Here is an 18,348-nt window from a genome sequence, read left to right as displayed (position 1 = left end):
TATCTGTTAGATTTTCAGGAATTATACTGAATGATGCTATTGATCCTATATACAGTACATGACACTGAATGAAATCTCTCTTTTTGCAGCAAGTGCCCACGCTACAGAGAGGGAAGCCCTTATGTCTGAGCTCAAGGTCTTGAGCTATCTTGGCCATCATAAAAACATTGTGAATCTTCTGGGAGCCTGCACCGTGGGAGGTAAATAAATGCATGCTTTCAGAAGCTACTAACATGTAATGAAGTCTACATACTAGTATTTAGGCATAAATATGCTCTTACTAGCCATCAGCTGAACCCTTGTTCAGTCAACAGCCGTTCCTAATAAACTTCCACTACATCTGCACACTTAGTTTGTATGAATTTCAGCCGAACACGTCATAGCGTTGTTGGCCAATCTCGCCAAAATAGCCGATGTAAGTCTAATGTGTATGGCCCTCTTAAACCATAAGCTTTTATCTGTTATATTTTATGAATAAATAGTGTGGATAAAGGGAATAAACTTTGTGATCTACGTCACTGAAAAAATGTGCCTTTATCTATTGATTTTGTCCACACTCTGTAGACAAGCAGTGTCAGCTTACAATGAAGTCTATGGGAAGAGGAGGGGGAGGAACAGAAGCAAGAGACATAGATATGAGACTGCCTACAACATTAAATGAGTCATTTCTATCACTTGAAGCCTGGATGGTAATTCCTGATAAACCAGCTTTGTTGTCTCTCTATAGTGCAGATGTCTCTCTGGTTTGAGGATCTCTTCTCTTTCTTCCCCTACCCCCATAGACTTCTATTGTACAGATATGATGATTGGTAGAAAGTAGCAAATAAGTGAAGAAACAGACACTTTTCCTTAACAAAATACATTACAAAGTTATTTTCACCTACAATATGGATTTATGAGAATAAAAGTTTAGTTACAAAGCTTTTGGGCAAGTAGGTATGTAATGAATAAATTGCTGTTAATTTCTTGGAGTAAATTGTGCCATGTATCGGCCAATCTTCAATTCCCAGGAATCATGTGACGCAATACTGTATTGTGTCATGTAAGTCTTGTCTTGCTGCTAACTTGGTTAAATGACTTACTCAGGGAAAGAATCCACTATGTATATTTATGAAGAAGGATTCCCGATACCCATTGTTGTAAATTAAAATGTACATGGATTCGCTTCCACATTTTATAATAACAACAATGCCAGTGCATTCAGTTTCATCACTCGGCTTCCTGTATGATGAAATACATTGTATCATTATAATTCTTATGACATCAGCAGTAAGTATAGTCCCTAATTTAGTAACAACTGAGGAAGTTGGAGACACAAACAATACTCGTTCTGCTCTTTGCGAAATACCTTATATGAGCTAAATCCTTGTTGGGGATTATACAGAATAAAATTATCAATTATTCTACTGTTATGTTTTTACATAATTTTTTTTAGCATTACAATATAGTGACTCAAGCATACTTATAATACGAAGGCCACCTGGTTGCCTAAGGGGTTAATGGTAATCGCTTAATTGTGAGTTCGGCTTAAGACTCGATGTGTGACTAAGCCTTTTTGGAGCCAGGGACAACTGAAGAGCTGTTAATATGGACTTGTGCCGTTGTATGATGAACATAGTGAATGCATTATCAATCATCCTTCGTCAGACAGAAACACTTCATCTATTCAGAAGGGTTCGGGCAGTGATACGCTTTAATGGGCTGTCTGCCTGGCAGATTACGTGCTGAGTAAACATGTGCATGGGCACATGAAGGAGCACTCCAACATCCCACTCTATTTATATCGTATAGGAAAGCATTATGTAAAAAGAAACGCATGTTTCATAAGTACAGCTTGTGATATTGTGTGTGACCACTGGTTTGGGTCTACTAGAGAGTGTCCCTATTATATACCGCACATGTACTGAGTAGTAGGGTGGTGGAGAGCTGAACTGCTTCTACGTCACCATGTAAAATGTATAATGTGCAAGTGTCTGATATACGAGAACCGGTTGGTTTTCTTGACTTTTACTGATTTCAGTGGAGAACTGTCTATGGGTGACATCTTCTCCATCAGAGACTTGGATCTCATCATTTTCTAGTAAGGTAGCATTGTAGTTATATGATTGACATGTCATAAAAGTCAATTATGAGAAAATCCTCTTTAATTAAAACTGTAATACTTTTCTGAGTGTATACATGTCGTGCACAAGCTTGTCATTTTTGTTGACTGAATTTGCAAACAATAAGGCCGATTTAAAAACGTATTTTTACCATTGTTCTGACATGTGTCAGATAAAGCTGGTGAGTCTTGAGTCATTCACTGAAACTCATTTGTCATATTTTTCAGTCTGGAAAAAGAGTATACTGAGCTGGCATTGTTTAAAATGGGTTGTACCACCATTAAATATTATATTTATGGTATAGATCTTAAAAATAACAATGTTTAGCATTTACATACTGGTATTGAAGAATTGTGACAACTTATACAGTTTGGTGCCACCTGGTGTTCAAAATTTGAAAGCAGTGTGTATGTCCACATAATGTGCTTTGTGCTAGTGGACACACATGCTCAGTTAGTCTCCCCACAGCCAGATCTCTGTTTATCAGGAAGCATAAGAGTCTTTGCAGCTAAGGGGGCGTTCACACTACCGTCGGTGTCCGACAGGTAGTGTCCGCTCCTAGTGTCCGCTCAAAATCTGGCATGGACATTAGGAGCGGACACTAGCAGTGTCCATGACACCTGTCATTTATTTAAATGGATATCGGGTGCGTTCTTTTGCTCTCCGTGCCCTTCCTTCACTGTCCGCAAGTAAAGATGTCGGGTTTTTCTGTCCGCTTGAAAAGTCGTTATTGTTATTGTTAGCTGCCAGAGGAGGGAGGAGACTAATTTTATACAAAACCCATAGCAGCATAGATTAATAGGAAAGAAAATATATTAATGGTTTGTTTGTTTTTTTACCTAGAAACACTGAAAATTACATTATCTAGTTATAAACAGTGTTTCGGGACTTTTAGGATGTAATATTATAAGCCTTTTGTATCTCCTGCCCAATTATCATTGACAAACTGACGTTCCTTGGGCTCACCAGATACACTCATTCTGGAGTTCATCTTCCAATAACCACTAAGAAATAGACCCTAGTCCCCTACAAATTTTGGTGGGCCTCTGGTTTTCTGGCGGGTCCGTCTGACACTGCCCATTATTGTGAATGTTACTAGTTGCGGTCATGTGAAAGTCACATTATACAGAATAAAATATTGATGATATAAGAAAATCTTCCCCTATTAAAAGAGCTAAGAATTCTTATATGTACAAATACTTAAAGAAAATAAATTTGGTGTTTGGCTGACCTGAGAAATAGAACATAAGATGGTATTATATAATCCAGTGCGGCGACCCATCAGGTTGTTTTTAGATTGTTGGCAGCCTAAGTGGATCACTTCTACAAATAGAACCATGTTATGTGCATTCTAGCGCGCGGTATAATTTGCATTCTTTAGGAATTAGTCATTTCACTACTCGAAGAAGATACTGAAATCCAGTGAACTTGTAATGGTTGGTGCTACTGAAAAGTCTCCAGTGCACATCCAACAGGGCATAGCCAATTTTTGGAATTTATATCAAACTGGGGTTTTTTTTAAAGAAAATCTTCATTCCTCTACTGACACAGAGTTTGGCCATCAAATATATTTTTTTTTGTACATCTTTAATTAGACTAGAAAATATAAGTTATGATTGTAAGAAGACCCTTCATATCCAAGTCATTCAACCACATGACTATAATGTAAAATCTGGCTGGAAAATCTGAAATGAGAATTTAATTAGATTTACGCTTGGAGACGTCATTTGCAGCTTGGGACATCTTTGTAACTCATTCCCATATAAAATAATGAGAAATTGCTGCATATGATACTATAATGCCATACTGATATTGTGGCCACAGCTACATAGTGTTCTGATCTTGTGACCCCAACACAATGTCATTATTTTATCAGATGTTCTCCAGATCTATAATATTTGTTTCTCCCATCAGCTTTGTACCATCGCTTGTGGTCTTTAAATTGACATCACATTTATTTTCCAGGCCCAACTCTTGTCATCACCGAATATTGTTGCTATGGAGATCTTCTGAATTATCTACGAAGAAAACGTGATTCCTTCATCTGTCAGAAATTTGAGGACCACTCAGAAAGTGCCCTATATAAGAACCTCCTTAACTCGAGAGAAAATGTTTGGTGAGCAGAGTAGATTTTTCATCTCATACGATGGGGGGAATTTATGAAGACTGGCTTTCCTTACGCCATTCTTAAGAAAGTACCTGATTGGTGCAAAGTTTGGATTGAAGGATGTTTAAGAGACTTCTGCTCCTTAAAGGGGTTGGCCACTTTCAGACCAATATTGACAAACAGATACCGCTCGTTATAGTCACAGCACAATAATCAGACATCTGCCGGGTAATCAGCTCTGCACCCGTGTTCTCATCACATGACCATGGACTGTAAATCACATGACCATGGTCAGAGTTTTATCCTCTAGAAGTAACAGAATGAATGACAACAAGCAGAGATCTAGAAAACCGTGAGGAATTGATACAGAAAGTATATTGGAAAATTGTATAACTTTTTATTGTACATTTGTTTATCAATACTGGTCTGAAAGTGGCCAACCCCTTTAATAAATCAGACTTTCTCAGGCGTACTGGCATTGAAATCTCATGTAGATTTTATGTATAACTCAAGTCAGTTTACTGGAGAGAGTCACAATTTGTTGGGCCAAGGTGCCCCCAGATCACAATTCTCTTTATCTGCTGTTGCAGAAAAATCAGTGTGGCACAATGTGTGGTGCAAGAAAGATCTTTGTGCCAAAGATGCACCACAATTATACCCACCTGCTCCAAAAAACTGGCGTAAACGGTATAATAAATTCCCCCTGATGTATTCACATTATAACTGTTTAAAAAATTAAGGGAATGCAATAAAATTAAAAAAAAAAAATTCTTAAACTAACCCAGTAAGCCCCGGTTCACATCTACATTCGGTATTCTGTTTGGGGAGTCCACATGGGGACCCCCCAAATGGAATACTGAACGTATTGACAAGTGGTGAGCTTATGAAAGCACATGGAGCCCATAGACTATAATGGGGTCCATGTGTTTTCTGCACAGTGTCCGCACGAGACATGCAGAGAGAAAATTACTTCATGAACTACTTTTCTCTCTATGACTCGTGCAGGGACTGAGTGGAAAACACACAGACCACATTATAGTCTATGGGGTCCATGTGCTTTCATAAACTCACTTGCCAATGCATTTTGTGGATCCCCATGTGGACTCCCCAAACGGAATATCGAACACAGATGTGAACCAGGCCTAACCCCATCACTTGTCCAGAGTCTCAGCTCTGGTGGTCTCCATCACCTGGTAAATTCCCTGGAGCTCCAGGGCTGTCTCTCTGGTGTTCCCTACTGGTCTTGACTTTTCCTGTAGTGATGGTGTTCCACACATGCACACTTGTCTGCTGTGGCCAGTCACTGGCTTCAGCTGTGGTGCCGGCATATACAATTCAGGATTGTTAAGGTCAGAGACTTGCTGCAGCGGTAACTTGCACAGGTTTCAGCATTGCAAAACAAGTCAACAAAACTGGCAGGACCACTAGAGTGACAACATCGTAGCTATGGAGAATTCCTTTATTTCACCACATTCTCTAACAATTCCTGGACAACCTCTTTAAAAGTTAAGAAACTTCTAAGTAAGACAAAACATGACTCACTCTACCACAGTGGGTAATTCTGCTAATGCAGACAAGGAAATTGGGCAGAAATAATAGTATAGGATTACCATGTCTACAAGTAAAAGTGAATACCATCAGTATTTATTCTTGTGCAGTGTTCGCCGACACCTCCTATAAGAGCAGCCATCTTCATCAGTGTTCTCCTTGACCTCTGAATACCATTTCTGTAAGGTCTTGTTTCATGTAAACCACAGTGCCTTAAAATTTCCCTGGAGACAGATCCATTGTTCATCCCTTGCTGTCTTCCCCTCCCAATACAATGTAATGGGTATAACTTCTGCTCCTAACATGTGTAATCACTTTAAGAAATGGCGGTGGACCTGATGTTGCTATTTTGTGTAAATAAAGCAGCATATGGCTTGTAAGGAGATGTCTCATTATGCGCAGGTGGGATATAAGGACGGAATTTCATGTATGAAATTAGTCTTTCCTTTTTAATGTATCCCACAAGCTTTGTTGTTGCCACCAGCGGTCGTGTCTTTAGTAATTATAAGAGCATCCTGTGCCGCAATTCCTACTGAACATGGATGTCAGGAGTTGTTATGCTTGTTCTCATGCCAAGTAAAACATTGATATCCTTGTCTTTGTTCTTGGATCCTTCATTCGCGGAGCTGTAAATAGTGGTGATGTTTTTCAAAAACCGTCCTTCCTCTTGTTTTACAGTGAAGGATTGAGTGAGTACATGGATATGAAGCCAGGAGTATCCTACGTGGTGCCAACCAAGTCAGACAAAAGAAAGTCAGGTGAGTTGAATCCATTCCGCAAAGTTTCATTTCCCAGTAGATGGAAGTATTGTGACTACGTCTCCATTTACATATTTGTCGCAGTGAATACAATTTATACAAGTAGAAAAGTAAAAGCCGAAATAATGATGTTTTCCTGAAATACCGTATTTCTTTAGACCAGACTTTTTTGTTTAAGTTTCACATAGTTTTATCACTCTGGCAAGGCTTTTGTTTGCTTGCGTGGAAGAAGAAAGTGGTAATGGCTCAGATTCATGATATGGTTGTTTGAAATTTCCGTCTAAGTGTTTAAACCGTTTATCTTGAATAGGTTCTTATGTTGATCAGGACGTCACCATCGCAATGCCTGAAGAGGATGATTTAGCCCTAGATACAGAAGATCTGATTAGCTTTTCATATCAAGTTGCACAGGGCATGAACTTCCTGGCGTCTAAAAATGTGAGTTAATACACAGATGCTCACACACATTTGTAATAGACAGACAACCAAGGCAAAGATACAGTTACTGATCTACTTACATGGGCAGGGTTCAGATCAGTGGCACGCCACAGCAGTCATGACATGTCTAGTCTCAGTCATAATGTTAATGGGCCTTTAGTAGCCCCAAGCATTCGCATTATATCAAATATGCTGTTAGATAGTCTACAATGTATCCAGATTGATTTTTCTTCTTATTATATGAATTGCAATAGAAAATGGTTTTGTATTATAAAGAACTGAAACCATAAAGTGTCCATACATCTTAGAGCAAAGTCAGCGAAACACTCCGACTTCCTCAGGACCAGAGGACCCTTTTATGCACAGAACTTGCCAAGTCTCCCACTTTAAAGCACTGAATTTCAGTGACCATGCCTTTCATTCTCAAGACTAATAAGCCATATACTGAATTGTCTGGCAGCAACTTATTCCTCTCTTCCTACTGAAAATACATGCACACTACGCACCATTCGTGGGGTACCAAAGCAGAAACCTAATCCGCATAAAAAAGCGGTTACCTTCGGAAACCCTTAGACCCCATCGACTATAATGGGGTCCGTGTGGTTTCCGCTCAGTTTCCACCCGTAAAGGGTGAAAAATGCAGAAAGAAAAGCGCTGCTTGCAGCTCTTTTCTCCCTGCATTTTTCTTGTGGAGAGGGAAAGCGGCATCCCCAAACATAATGCAAGCGCTGGTGTGCACCCAGTGTCAGCCAAGCCGTATATTTATGGCGGGTCAGGAGGAATTACTCATGTAGCTGACAGCTATTAAAGGTGTATGCACATCATTAATTTTGGCCAGAAATTGTGAATCTCAATTTGTTTCCTCAATTTTTTTCATATCTGGTTTAATGGGAGGCCCCCATTTCTAGGATCTGTGGTGGAAATGCTTCTATAAAGCTGACCGTACACAATAGATTTTACTCTTGGCCGTAAAAATAAGTCAGGTTTCATTATAGAGGATTTTCTGTTCACTGTCACATAGTATGTCTATTATGAGACACATTGTTCAGCTCCTTGCTATATAAAATATCCCTCAATTTTAATTTTAAAATTTTTTCAAAATTGTTACAAAGTGTAGTTTTATGCAACATCCTATTAATATTATAAATGTGAAAGTTTGTGAGTTTGTGGGTTTGTGTGTTTGGATGTTTGCATGTTCGGATGTTTGTTCCTCAATCACGGAAAAACCGCTCCACCGATTTGGCTGAAATTTTCCACAAACATAGTTAATACACCCGATTAAACAATAGGCTACTTTTCGTCACAATAGCGCACATACGTTTGTGCCAGGACCCCCACAAAACCCAAACTCACATCACCATCTCTGCAATCTCACACACTTTGGACCATAGCAAGCCACAAAATTCATATTGCCCTCTACAGCCTCGCCCCTAACCCCACACAATCTCATATACATATACTTTACCACTTTGCCCCTCACCTTAACGATACTCCAGGAGGCTCTCTTTAACGCTCCGGAGCAGCCATGTTTGCTGACCCCCACCGTTCTGACAATCCGCGACACCGCCCACCCATGTCAATACCCCTAGGCGGTCTAATAAATGCAAAAAAAAAAGTTTAAAAAAAGTAAAAAAAAATATAAAAAAATAAATAAAAAGGATTAAAAATTCAAATCACCCCCCCTTTCCTTAGAACACATATAAAAGTAGTTAAAAACTGTGAAACACATACATGTTAGGAATCCCCACGTCCGAAATCGCCCGCTCTACAAAGCTACACAAATATTTTTCCTGTTCGGTAAACGCCGTAGCGGGAAAAATGGTCAAAAGTCCCAAACCGCCATTTTTTCACTGTTTTGATTCTGATAAAAATTTTAAGAAAAAGTGATCAAAGCAATAACATTTCCCGAAAATGGTAGAACTACACCCAGTACACCCGGTCGCGCAAAAAAAGACGCCCTATACATCCCCGTACACGCACGTATAAAAAACTTACGGCCGTCGGAATATGGCGACTTTTCAAAAAACAATTTTTTAACACAGTTTTGGATTTTTTTTTAAAGGATCAAAATGTAAATAAAGCCATATAAATTTTGTATCCCCGGAATCGTAACGAAACACAGAATACAGGAGACACGTCATTTTGGTTGCACAGTGAACGCCGTAAAACCAAAAGCCCGTAAGAAAGTCGCAGAAATGCATTTTTTCTTCAAATCCACCCCATTCTGAATTTTTTCCCTGCTTCCCAGTACATTATATAGAATAAATAATGGTGGCATCATGAAGAAAAATTTGTCCCAGGAAAAATTAAGACCTCATATGGCTCTGGGAGCGGAGAAATAAAAAAGTTATGGGGTTTAGAAGGAGGGGAGTCAAAAACGAAAATCAAAAAATGCCATCGGCGGGAAAGGGTTAACTTCAAATACTTCTGTCCCAAAGTCACTATGTAAAGTTTCTCACAAAACCGTATAGCGGCTCTAATACAAATTACATCCAACACAAAAGTCTCATGTATTCTCTGAATTATAGCAAAAACAAGATACAAAGTTACATTTCATATCCCATACCTTATACACAGTATGAAAACCTTACCCACGCCTGTATATACCCACTGCTACAATCACCGCAGACGAAGTCGCGGGTACCAGCTAGTATAATATAATACTGATTATTGACAAAGCTGATAGTATTCTACTGTTCATGTGGTGCTCTGGAGTAAAATCTGTATTTTTGCCTTTCTTTTTCTTCAAGTGCATTCACCGAGACCTTGCAGCAAGAAATATCCTCCTCACTCATGGTCGAATAACAAAAATCTGTGACTTTGGCTTGGCTAGAGATATCAAGAATGACTCGAATTATGTGGTTAAAGGAAATGTAAGTCTGAGCAGGTGTAATTTAGTTATCGCTACTCAGGGGTTCTCAAATTCCCTTAGAAAACCCTTAGAAGATGGCAAATCACATCAGGACACTCTCTCTTAGAGAGAACATAATGATTTGGCGATATAATGTAAAATTTCATATAGAAATGACACTTTGGTAGACCTATTAGACACATTTTACTGTACATAATGGAAGCGCGGCACATAATGCACTTTTTGGAGAAAAAAAATAAAATGTATTGATCTTTTTAAACTGGTTAGCAATTGACGGAAAAGGTAATATAGTCAGGGTGTGACATATTATATATAATGTATATCAGAAGATTGCGTGTTAAAGTGTATAGCTTCCTAATACAGTCCCTATTGAGAAAAATGTTACCATCTAAATGGATGAGCGATAGGAGAAGATATTTCTTATGTACAGTCATTGTGTGGGTTGAAGCAAGTATCGCCAACTTGTCTTTAAAGACATATTAGCAATAAAGCCTGTCTTATTGGTACATTTAATAGCTTAGGGAATGGATGTTACTGATGAATGCATGGTCTTTTAATACAGAGGAAAATCTTATGCTTGATTCACATCTGCGATCGGTATTCGGAGAGTCCACATGGGGGGACGGAATACCGGCCGCAACTGCAAGCGCTGTGCAGTGAAACCACATAGACCCCATAGACTATAATTGTGAACTACTTTCCTGTCTGCATGATCCCTGCGGAGATCTGGCGGCAAGCACACGGACCCCAATATAGTCTATGGGGTCCATGTACTTTCAGTGGCACACCACTTGCAGTAGTGTTCGATATTCCGTTCAGGGGGGTCCTCATGCAGACTCCCCTGGATAGAATACCAACGCAGATGTGAAAGAGGCCTTAGAGTATGTCTGCACAGTGGATATAAAATTGCTAATCCTTGGGGTTCTGCTGCAGATCCGTAGTTTGCACTGAAGCACATCTGCGCAAGGATTAAGATAAGTTAAGATTAGCTCTATTATCATAGACATGTGGGGGGTTCACCTGGTTGGAGAGCAGGATGCCTATTAAACCCAGTACCCATCTATTACTTACAGTGGATTCTGGAGGTAATCCAAAATCTTCAGCTGCTGCTGAAGGAAGGATGTCAACTGGATTCTGTTTTCTCTGATACCATATGAACATATATAATGCTGTGCAAAAGTTTTAGTGGTGTGGAAAAAAGTGCTGCAAAGTGAAAAAGCTGTAAAAATGGAAGTGCTACTAGATTACTCTTTTGTCAAAATGCAAAGCAAATGAAGAGAAAAGAAATCTAAATTTAATGAAAATTTGGTGTGACCGCCCTTTGGAGTCCTGGAAGTGATAATATGGCCCCCCGATCTCACCATGCTCCAGTCCATGCCTAGTTTTGCAAGATACTTGGAACAACCTCCCTGCTGGTTTCCCTCAAAAACTATCTCCGAGTGTACCGAGAAGAATTGATGGAAGGCAAAGAGCAGTCGCACCAAATATGGATGGGATGTAGATCTCTCTTTTGTCCATTGACTTCACTTTGTTGTTTGACAAAAATAAACTATTAACTCTTCTATTCTGAACGCATTCTCACTATGCAGCAAGTTCCCCACACTTGCCTAAATCTTTTGCACACCACTGCATAACAATGTCATTTATTCAGCACTTTCAGCTATTTTTTTACAACAATTTAATCATGGATGCATGATAAGGTACCAGCCATATTAGAGATATGACATGTCATGAAGTTATGACCTTGTAAAAGAGAGAAGTAACAGACAAAGCTTCATCTTCTGATCTTCTAAAAAACAAAGTCATTTGGTTTGTCAGGTAACATAAGCAAAGGGTGAACTTCGAGTCCTAACACCATATGAAAGAGTTTCAGAGAGTAAAAATCTGCAGCTTTACTTGAGAACAAGTAAACAGGACGCACACATGAGAGTGGTGGCCACTTGTGTATCTGGGTCACTATAGTAGTAAAAGATATAAGGGAGAGATGAGCCTGTATAGTACATTTATAGGTCACGTCAGCTCTGTTATTGTCACATGGTACTTTTGTGGCTCCTTTCAGTAGCCTCATTGTTATTGCAGCGCAGGCAAATGGGTCACACAAAATTAAGTGCAATAACCTACATTTTTTTTCATTACATCTGTAAACATTGTTGTATTTTAGGCTCGACTCCCAGTGAAGTGGATGGCACCTGAAAGTATTTTTCATTGCGTGTACACATTTGAGAGTGACGTCTGGTCTTATGGCATCCTGCTTTGGGAGATCTTTTCGCTTGGTACGTTCTGTTCCTTATTTCTGAAGTTGTTCTTGCTGTGGCTGAAAATAAAATGGATTGTCCCAACGAACAACACTTATCTGGTATACGTTTCATAAGTATTTGATCACTGCTAAGAGCCAATGATCATGAGAACTGGAGTCCCTTGTCCAACAGTTGGATGAATCAGTGGTTACCGGAGTGCTATGCTTGACTATCTTCATCAGTCTTATAATCCCTGTTCCATTCAACAGAGGGACACAGGACATTGCTATAGTGATTTACTGTGGGATCCCTAGCGATGAAACACTTATTCCCCATTCTGTGGGTACAGCATAAGTGTTGCTTATGAAAAACCCTTTAAGGATTTAAAATTCACCACAAAGGTTGCAGCTCTTCTACCCCTTTGCCCCTACAATACTTACTTCCAAGGAATATTGTGATGAAGATCCACATTACTTTCCAGAGCATAACTACTGCTATTCTAATTAGTTCGGGTACAAACATTAATTGGAACAATGACTTGGATTCATACAAAATCCCTAAGAGAATAGAGGACTCCAGTAAAGTAGTTTTATTATTTTTTTATGTAGATTGTGAGCCTCATATAGGGATCAAAATGCACATTTTTTTCCCTATCAGTATGTCTTTTTAGAAATATGGGATGGAAATCCATGAAACACGGGGAGAACTTCAAACTCCTCGAAGATGGTTTTTTGCCCTTGGTGGGATTTGAACACCAGGACTCCAGCGCTGCAAGGCTGCTGTGCTAACCACTGAGCCACCGTGTGGCCCCTCAGTAAAGTAGTTTTAGGGGTTGGATTTTTCCTCTGGATCAACAATGTAGGGTTATAGGTTGAACTTGAAGGACCTGTGTCTTCTTCCAACTTCATATACAATGTAACTATGAATAAAGTGGTGAAAAAGGAAATATACAGAAAAGTAACTTGTTAAAGGAAGTTGTCATTTAACAAGAAGAAAGTGATTATGGTCGGCCCAGCACTCGCCATACTAATATTTTCTTCTTTGGTAATTCCCATCCTGTTCTAACATTGCATTGTTTGTTTCATATACAGGAAGTAGCCCATATCCCCGAATACCAGTGGACTCCAAGTTCTACAAAATGATAAAGGAAGGTTACCGCATGTTGAGCCCAGAATGTGCACCAGCTGAGCTGTGAGTTATTTATTTATATTCTATTATATTTATTATATATTATATAATATTTATACATTTATTATTTGGGATTTTCCTTTAGTAAATTTGGAACTCTTTACATTTTTATAGAGTCATGTTTGCTACATTAAGTAGTCTAGTGCCATGGACCCCGGACATGACTTTCAGGATCCCTACATGTGGCTCCTTGTACTTGAAGTCGAAAAATATTATTTTGTAGGATTAACGTATCCTTTACCAGTTCATTGTTTTTTCACTTTCAGCTACGAGATCATGAAGAGTTGTTGGAACTCGGACCCAGAGAAGCGACCTACCTTTAAGCAGATTGTACAGATGGTGGAGCAGCAGCTTTCAGACAAGGGCCATGTAAGTATTAGATTTCCTTATTACTGAAGAGTCATTGTTATTAGATCTAGTGAGACTTCTGCTAAACATACCTTAAATTGTATAATAGATCTTGAAGACTGACAGGTTGTGATAGATGTAATGTAAACAGTGAGTGTTAGGTGCTCAGGTACCTCTCAGATTTCTTCTCATATATGTACACATAAGTATATGGCTCGGCTGGGATGTGTGTATAGAGTATATACTGTACACATCCCTCAGTCTACACTTCATGTACTGCCACATATATGACACACATATTTTCTGCTAAAACCATCTGATAGAGAATATATGGGCCTATGGGCTTCCCTCACCACAACTTTGCAGTTGTGATACAATTGCATGCTTAAGCGCTAGCCAATATGTGAAATATACCACCGTGGACACTTTGTCATCCATCTTAGTTAAATATTAATATTGTTCCCTACTTTTTTTTCTTGAAAACAGAAGATTTCAAACACCTCTCCGGTCTGTCCGAACCATACCCCTGTGGACCATTCTGTAAGGATCAATTCAGTGGGGAGCAGCACGTCGTCTACTCAGCCCTTACTGGCAAACAGGGAACGCTGAACACCCCTTCATGTCACGTCCGCTGCTCGTGAATTTCGTCTTCACACACATTTCCAAATGTCACAACATTGCCACAATCCTACTGAGCTGCTGAACAGAGCGTTGTCTGGCCATGGTGATCCCTGGAGATATACTGACTTCTATCTACGTTCAGACTTATTGTCACATGTTGTGTCTTTGTGGAAACCGTATACAACCTACCACTTGTAAGACTAGGCATACGTCTCAGTGACCAGTGATGGACTATGGATGAAGACTAGAGAGATCCAGAATATAATTCTACTGAGATGACCGATCTAGGGACTGTTAAAGAGACTTGTTGAATTGTAGCATTAGTAAAACACGCCAATGCTGAAATGTCCTGCAATTGCAAAACAAACGCAAAGCCAGAATCCTGCTGAACCGCTTCTGCCGTGTGTTTCGATGCATACGTTTCCAGTGTCTTGCTACTGATTCATTTCTCCTATACAGTATATTACATTCCGATATTTATTGACCATTCTCATGCACTTATTCACATTGATAGATACAGCAAATATACTTATTAGAGATAAATTATATGGATATATAGCGTTCACCTTTAGTAGCAGAGGGATGCCCTGCCTTGTGTAGATACTGAGTGGGTCAAAGCACAAATTACTGATATTACAGTACTACAACCACCACCATCCTTGACAATTGCATATTAGGAACCGTTTGGAGCATATCCCTGTTGTACTGATATCCCTTTCTTGCTGGTTCTCTACAGAAAAGTGCGCTGAGGTATTACCCTATATTTGCACTGCATTTGTCTGTTTTTGCACCTTTAAAATGTTAAATATTTTCTAAAAGGAAACCCTTCGCTCCTGGCCGTTCAGGGAGGGGGTTAAATAGAAATTCCACTGTAAGATCTTGGACAAATCACTTATAATATGTTGTTAACCAAACCATTAATACGAAAGGTACTTTTTGGGGGGCACTTAGTCTGATACTTTTATTTTAATGGTTTAAGATGTTATATTTTTGTACATTTTTACAACAACTGTTACTTTCAATGGGACTGGATGTTAACATTTCGTTCTTCTGTTTTATTTTGTGTTATTTTGTTTCTGTAAATATGGAAGATGTAGCAATATGTTCGGTTAATCCCCCCATCCCTTTACTCAAAGTATTTTTGTATGTATGTACATAGTTGTAAGTAGTGTTGCAAGTTTCAGAACATTTGGGGTATGTTGCCTGATTGTTAAGAGTTGTTAATAATAAACTGTTTTGTCATGTTACACTTTTTTTGCATATTTTTGCAAATATGTAGACCAAAGCAAGATACTCGCTCTTCTCTATTTCCCATGCTAGAAATATGTGAGGATTGCATTGGTTAAGAATGCTTTCTTTGTGTTGTCAAGCCTTTATTCTCCCATGGCTGATAGCAGAGAACAGTACTGCGTACTCAGAGTCTTATTGAATGTAGTCTGAGTGTTAAACACGTAAAGGGAACCTGTAACAAGATATTTAGAAAAAAACTCATATTGAAATATGTACAGAATACAGTATATGGAGAGTAATATTACTCAAATTTACAATATTCTTGGCAAGGAAGCAGAAATGTTATCCAAGGGTCACCTAAGTACAAATACAAATAGAAAAAAGCAACGCAAGACATACAATTGTCAGATGGTCACAACAGGTTAACATCACATAATTCAGTCCCAGAGACCCCGGATCTGTCACCCTGAAAACCTAGAGGTGGATTATCATTGTAGGGCTTGCAGAGAAGAGGTGTATCAATGTGATGAGAGTGTCATCAATAGAGAACCACACCATAGTCCCCATACTTTAAGGAACTTATCAAGACAACATCTACCTTTGTACATTGAGTATATCTAAGGACTGAGTTCACCAGCTTCCTCAACATGGAGAAGGAGGCAGGCCATGGCACCACCCATCATAAGCTCTACCTGCTCAGGAGGCTGAGGGCTGTTGGAGTCCAGGGGGCTCTTCTTAGGGACCTTTTCAACTCTGTGGTAGCATTAGACATCTTCTTCAGAGTGGCCTACTGGGGGAGTAGCATATCAGCCAGGGACAGAAATAGACCTGACAGGCTGGTTAGAAGGGCCATCTCTGGGGAGCCTCCTGGACTCAGTCCATTAGTGGGTGACAGAAGGATACTGTTCATGCTGGAGAATAACTCACATACCATGTCTGAGACCATGATAGAACTGGGCAGTACTGTCAGTGACTGGCTGCTTCACCCCAAGTGTGAGAAGGAACGCTATCAGAGATCCTTCAGGCTGTATAATCTACTTCAGTCTAAGTGAAGATCACTCCGCACAGAGAACTAAATGATCCTGAGTCTTTTTTTTTTCTTATTATTTGCTATGACTCCTAGTATCTTTTCTATCTGCTATGAGCTTCAATGTGTTTTTTCTTGTACTATTACTGTATTATCCATGCTGCTGTAACGCACTGAATTTCCCCATGTTGGGACTATTAAAGGATTATCTTATCTTATAAGGCCATAGCCTTCTAATTTAGATTAAATATCAGTGAGTGATGCTGCCATGCCACTATATCTGGTATGCCAAATAAGCAGATGTCGAGAGAAGATAGTATTAGGGTGTCAGTAACCTCAGACAGGCATGACCAGTTTCCAAAAACTCTTGGTAACAGAGCAAATTCATATCATATGCCATAAATCCATGTGAGTACATTGTCATCTAATAACATTAGAGGTAACATGAGATGTAGAATATGCCCATGAATTAGTTTGTTATTACCTCAGGGGGTACAAATAGCATGGTCTGTAGAGCCTCCTGAAATGCTTCACCTGATGGGTATCAAAATTTTTAACCTTTCAAAGGCCAGCGGGTCCAACCCTTATGTTTTATATAGTGTATAGGGCTGAGACTAGACCTTGTAGACTCAAATATAGACAAATCCAAAAGGGAAAGGGGATAGGGAAAAAACACAGCCTCCAGCAAGAAAATCACTTTGGACGCAATTCTGACTCGAACCTTCAGGAAGAAAGTCACTTTGGACACAATTCTGACTTGTTGATAATTTAGTCCAATATATGCAACAAAACAATAAATTGAAAAAAGAAACACTCACTGTTGTGAAGGAATTACTGCACGGAACATCCAAATTGATTCCCCCGGCTGGGAATGTGATATCACCACGGAATTGTAAAGAAGTCGGAGTCCAGCAATCCTTCGATATGTTAAAATCCGTCACATTTATTTAATATATAACATTAAAAATAGCAGGTTCAGTCAAAAAAAACAATTTAGTGCAGTATCTGATGGAATAACGCTGAAGGGTATATTAGTGCTGGTGTCACTGACGCGTTTCGAGAGTAGGTTCTCTCTTAATCGATTAAGAGAGAACCTACTCTCGAAACGCGTCAGTGACACCAGCGCTAATATACTCTTCAGCGTTATTCCATCAGATACTGCACTAAATTGTTTTTTTGACTGAACCTGCTATTTTTAATGTTATATATTAAATAAATGTGACGGATTTTAACATATCGAAGGATTGCTGGACTCCGACTTCTTTACAATTCCGTGACTCAAATATAGGGCGGAGACTAGACCTTGTAGACTGAAATATAGGGCTGAAACTAGACCTTGTAGACCCAACAATCGCAGTCCTTCAATGAGGAGGTAGGTTTATTTGCATGACCTGGGGTTAGGGCACTGTGCAGAAAAAGATATCTGTAAATCTATCTGCAGCTACCAAAAGGCAATGGACTGTCCTTGACATTATTTGCACAAAGTGCATGCATCTAAAGAGCTTGGACACCTCCAGTAAGCATACATGTAATACATTTTCAAATGATTTCTGGATCAGCTAGTTTTGCCATTATCAGGCAGCCCTAGATGCATAACAACATGATGGTGGCATACTGGTCCCAAACTTGGTGTCAGGTTCCCCTTAATTTAGTACATATTTTTAGTGTCCAAGAGCAGCCCCCATCCAAACAACACCTAAGAAAACTTAAAAATCTTGGTTAGAGGACCAGTACTGTCTGACAAGTCCAACTTTTCAGCTAGACCCCCTGAACTCATTCCATTGAATGTATCAGAATTACGTAGGGTGCACTTTTTCCTGGCATGAAAGCAATTATTATTATTATTAAATTGAGATGTCCTTATCTGAAAAC

General features: G+C 39.3%; 1 protein-coding gene across 3 annotated transcripts in view; it reads left to right on the top strand.

Annotated features, from left to right (window-relative positions):
- The window catches only part of KIT (KIT proto-oncogene, receptor tyrosine kinase), a 50,061-nt gene extending 34,607 nt beyond the window's left edge, over positions 1 to 15,454 (top strand). For all 3 annotated transcript variants that reach the window (XM_075259562.1, XM_075259544.1, XM_075259554.1), the window contains exons 13-21: positions 90 to 200; positions 4,068 to 4,218; positions 6,436 to 6,515; positions 6,826 to 6,953; positions 9,704 to 9,826; positions 11,987 to 12,098; positions 13,154 to 13,253; positions 13,517 to 13,619; positions 14,085 to 15,454. In XM_075259562.1, the coding sequence (XP_075115663.1) occupies positions 90 to 200; positions 4,068 to 4,218; positions 6,436 to 6,515; positions 6,826 to 6,953; positions 9,704 to 9,826; positions 11,987 to 12,098; positions 13,154 to 13,253; positions 13,517 to 13,619; positions 14,085 to 14,207 (1,031 nt within the window). In that variant the 3' untranslated portion in view covers positions 14,208 to 15,454. The remainder of the gene's footprint in view (positions 1 to 89; positions 201 to 4,067; positions 4,219 to 6,435; positions 6,516 to 6,825; positions 6,954 to 9,703; positions 9,827 to 11,986; positions 12,099 to 13,153; positions 13,254 to 13,516; positions 13,620 to 14,084) is intronic.
- Positions 15,455 to 18,348: the final 2,894 nt, after the last annotated feature.

This window comes from Leptodactylus fuscus, chromosome 1, assembly GCF_031893055.1.
Source record: "Leptodactylus fuscus isolate aLepFus1 chromosome 1, aLepFus1.hap2, whole genome shotgun sequence".
NCBI classification, from domain to species: Eukaryota; Metazoa; Chordata; class Amphibia; order Anura; family Leptodactylidae; genus Leptodactylus; species Leptodactylus fuscus.
Note: the sequence above shows the minus strand (reverse complement) of the source record. Positions and strands in the feature narration are given on the sequence as shown.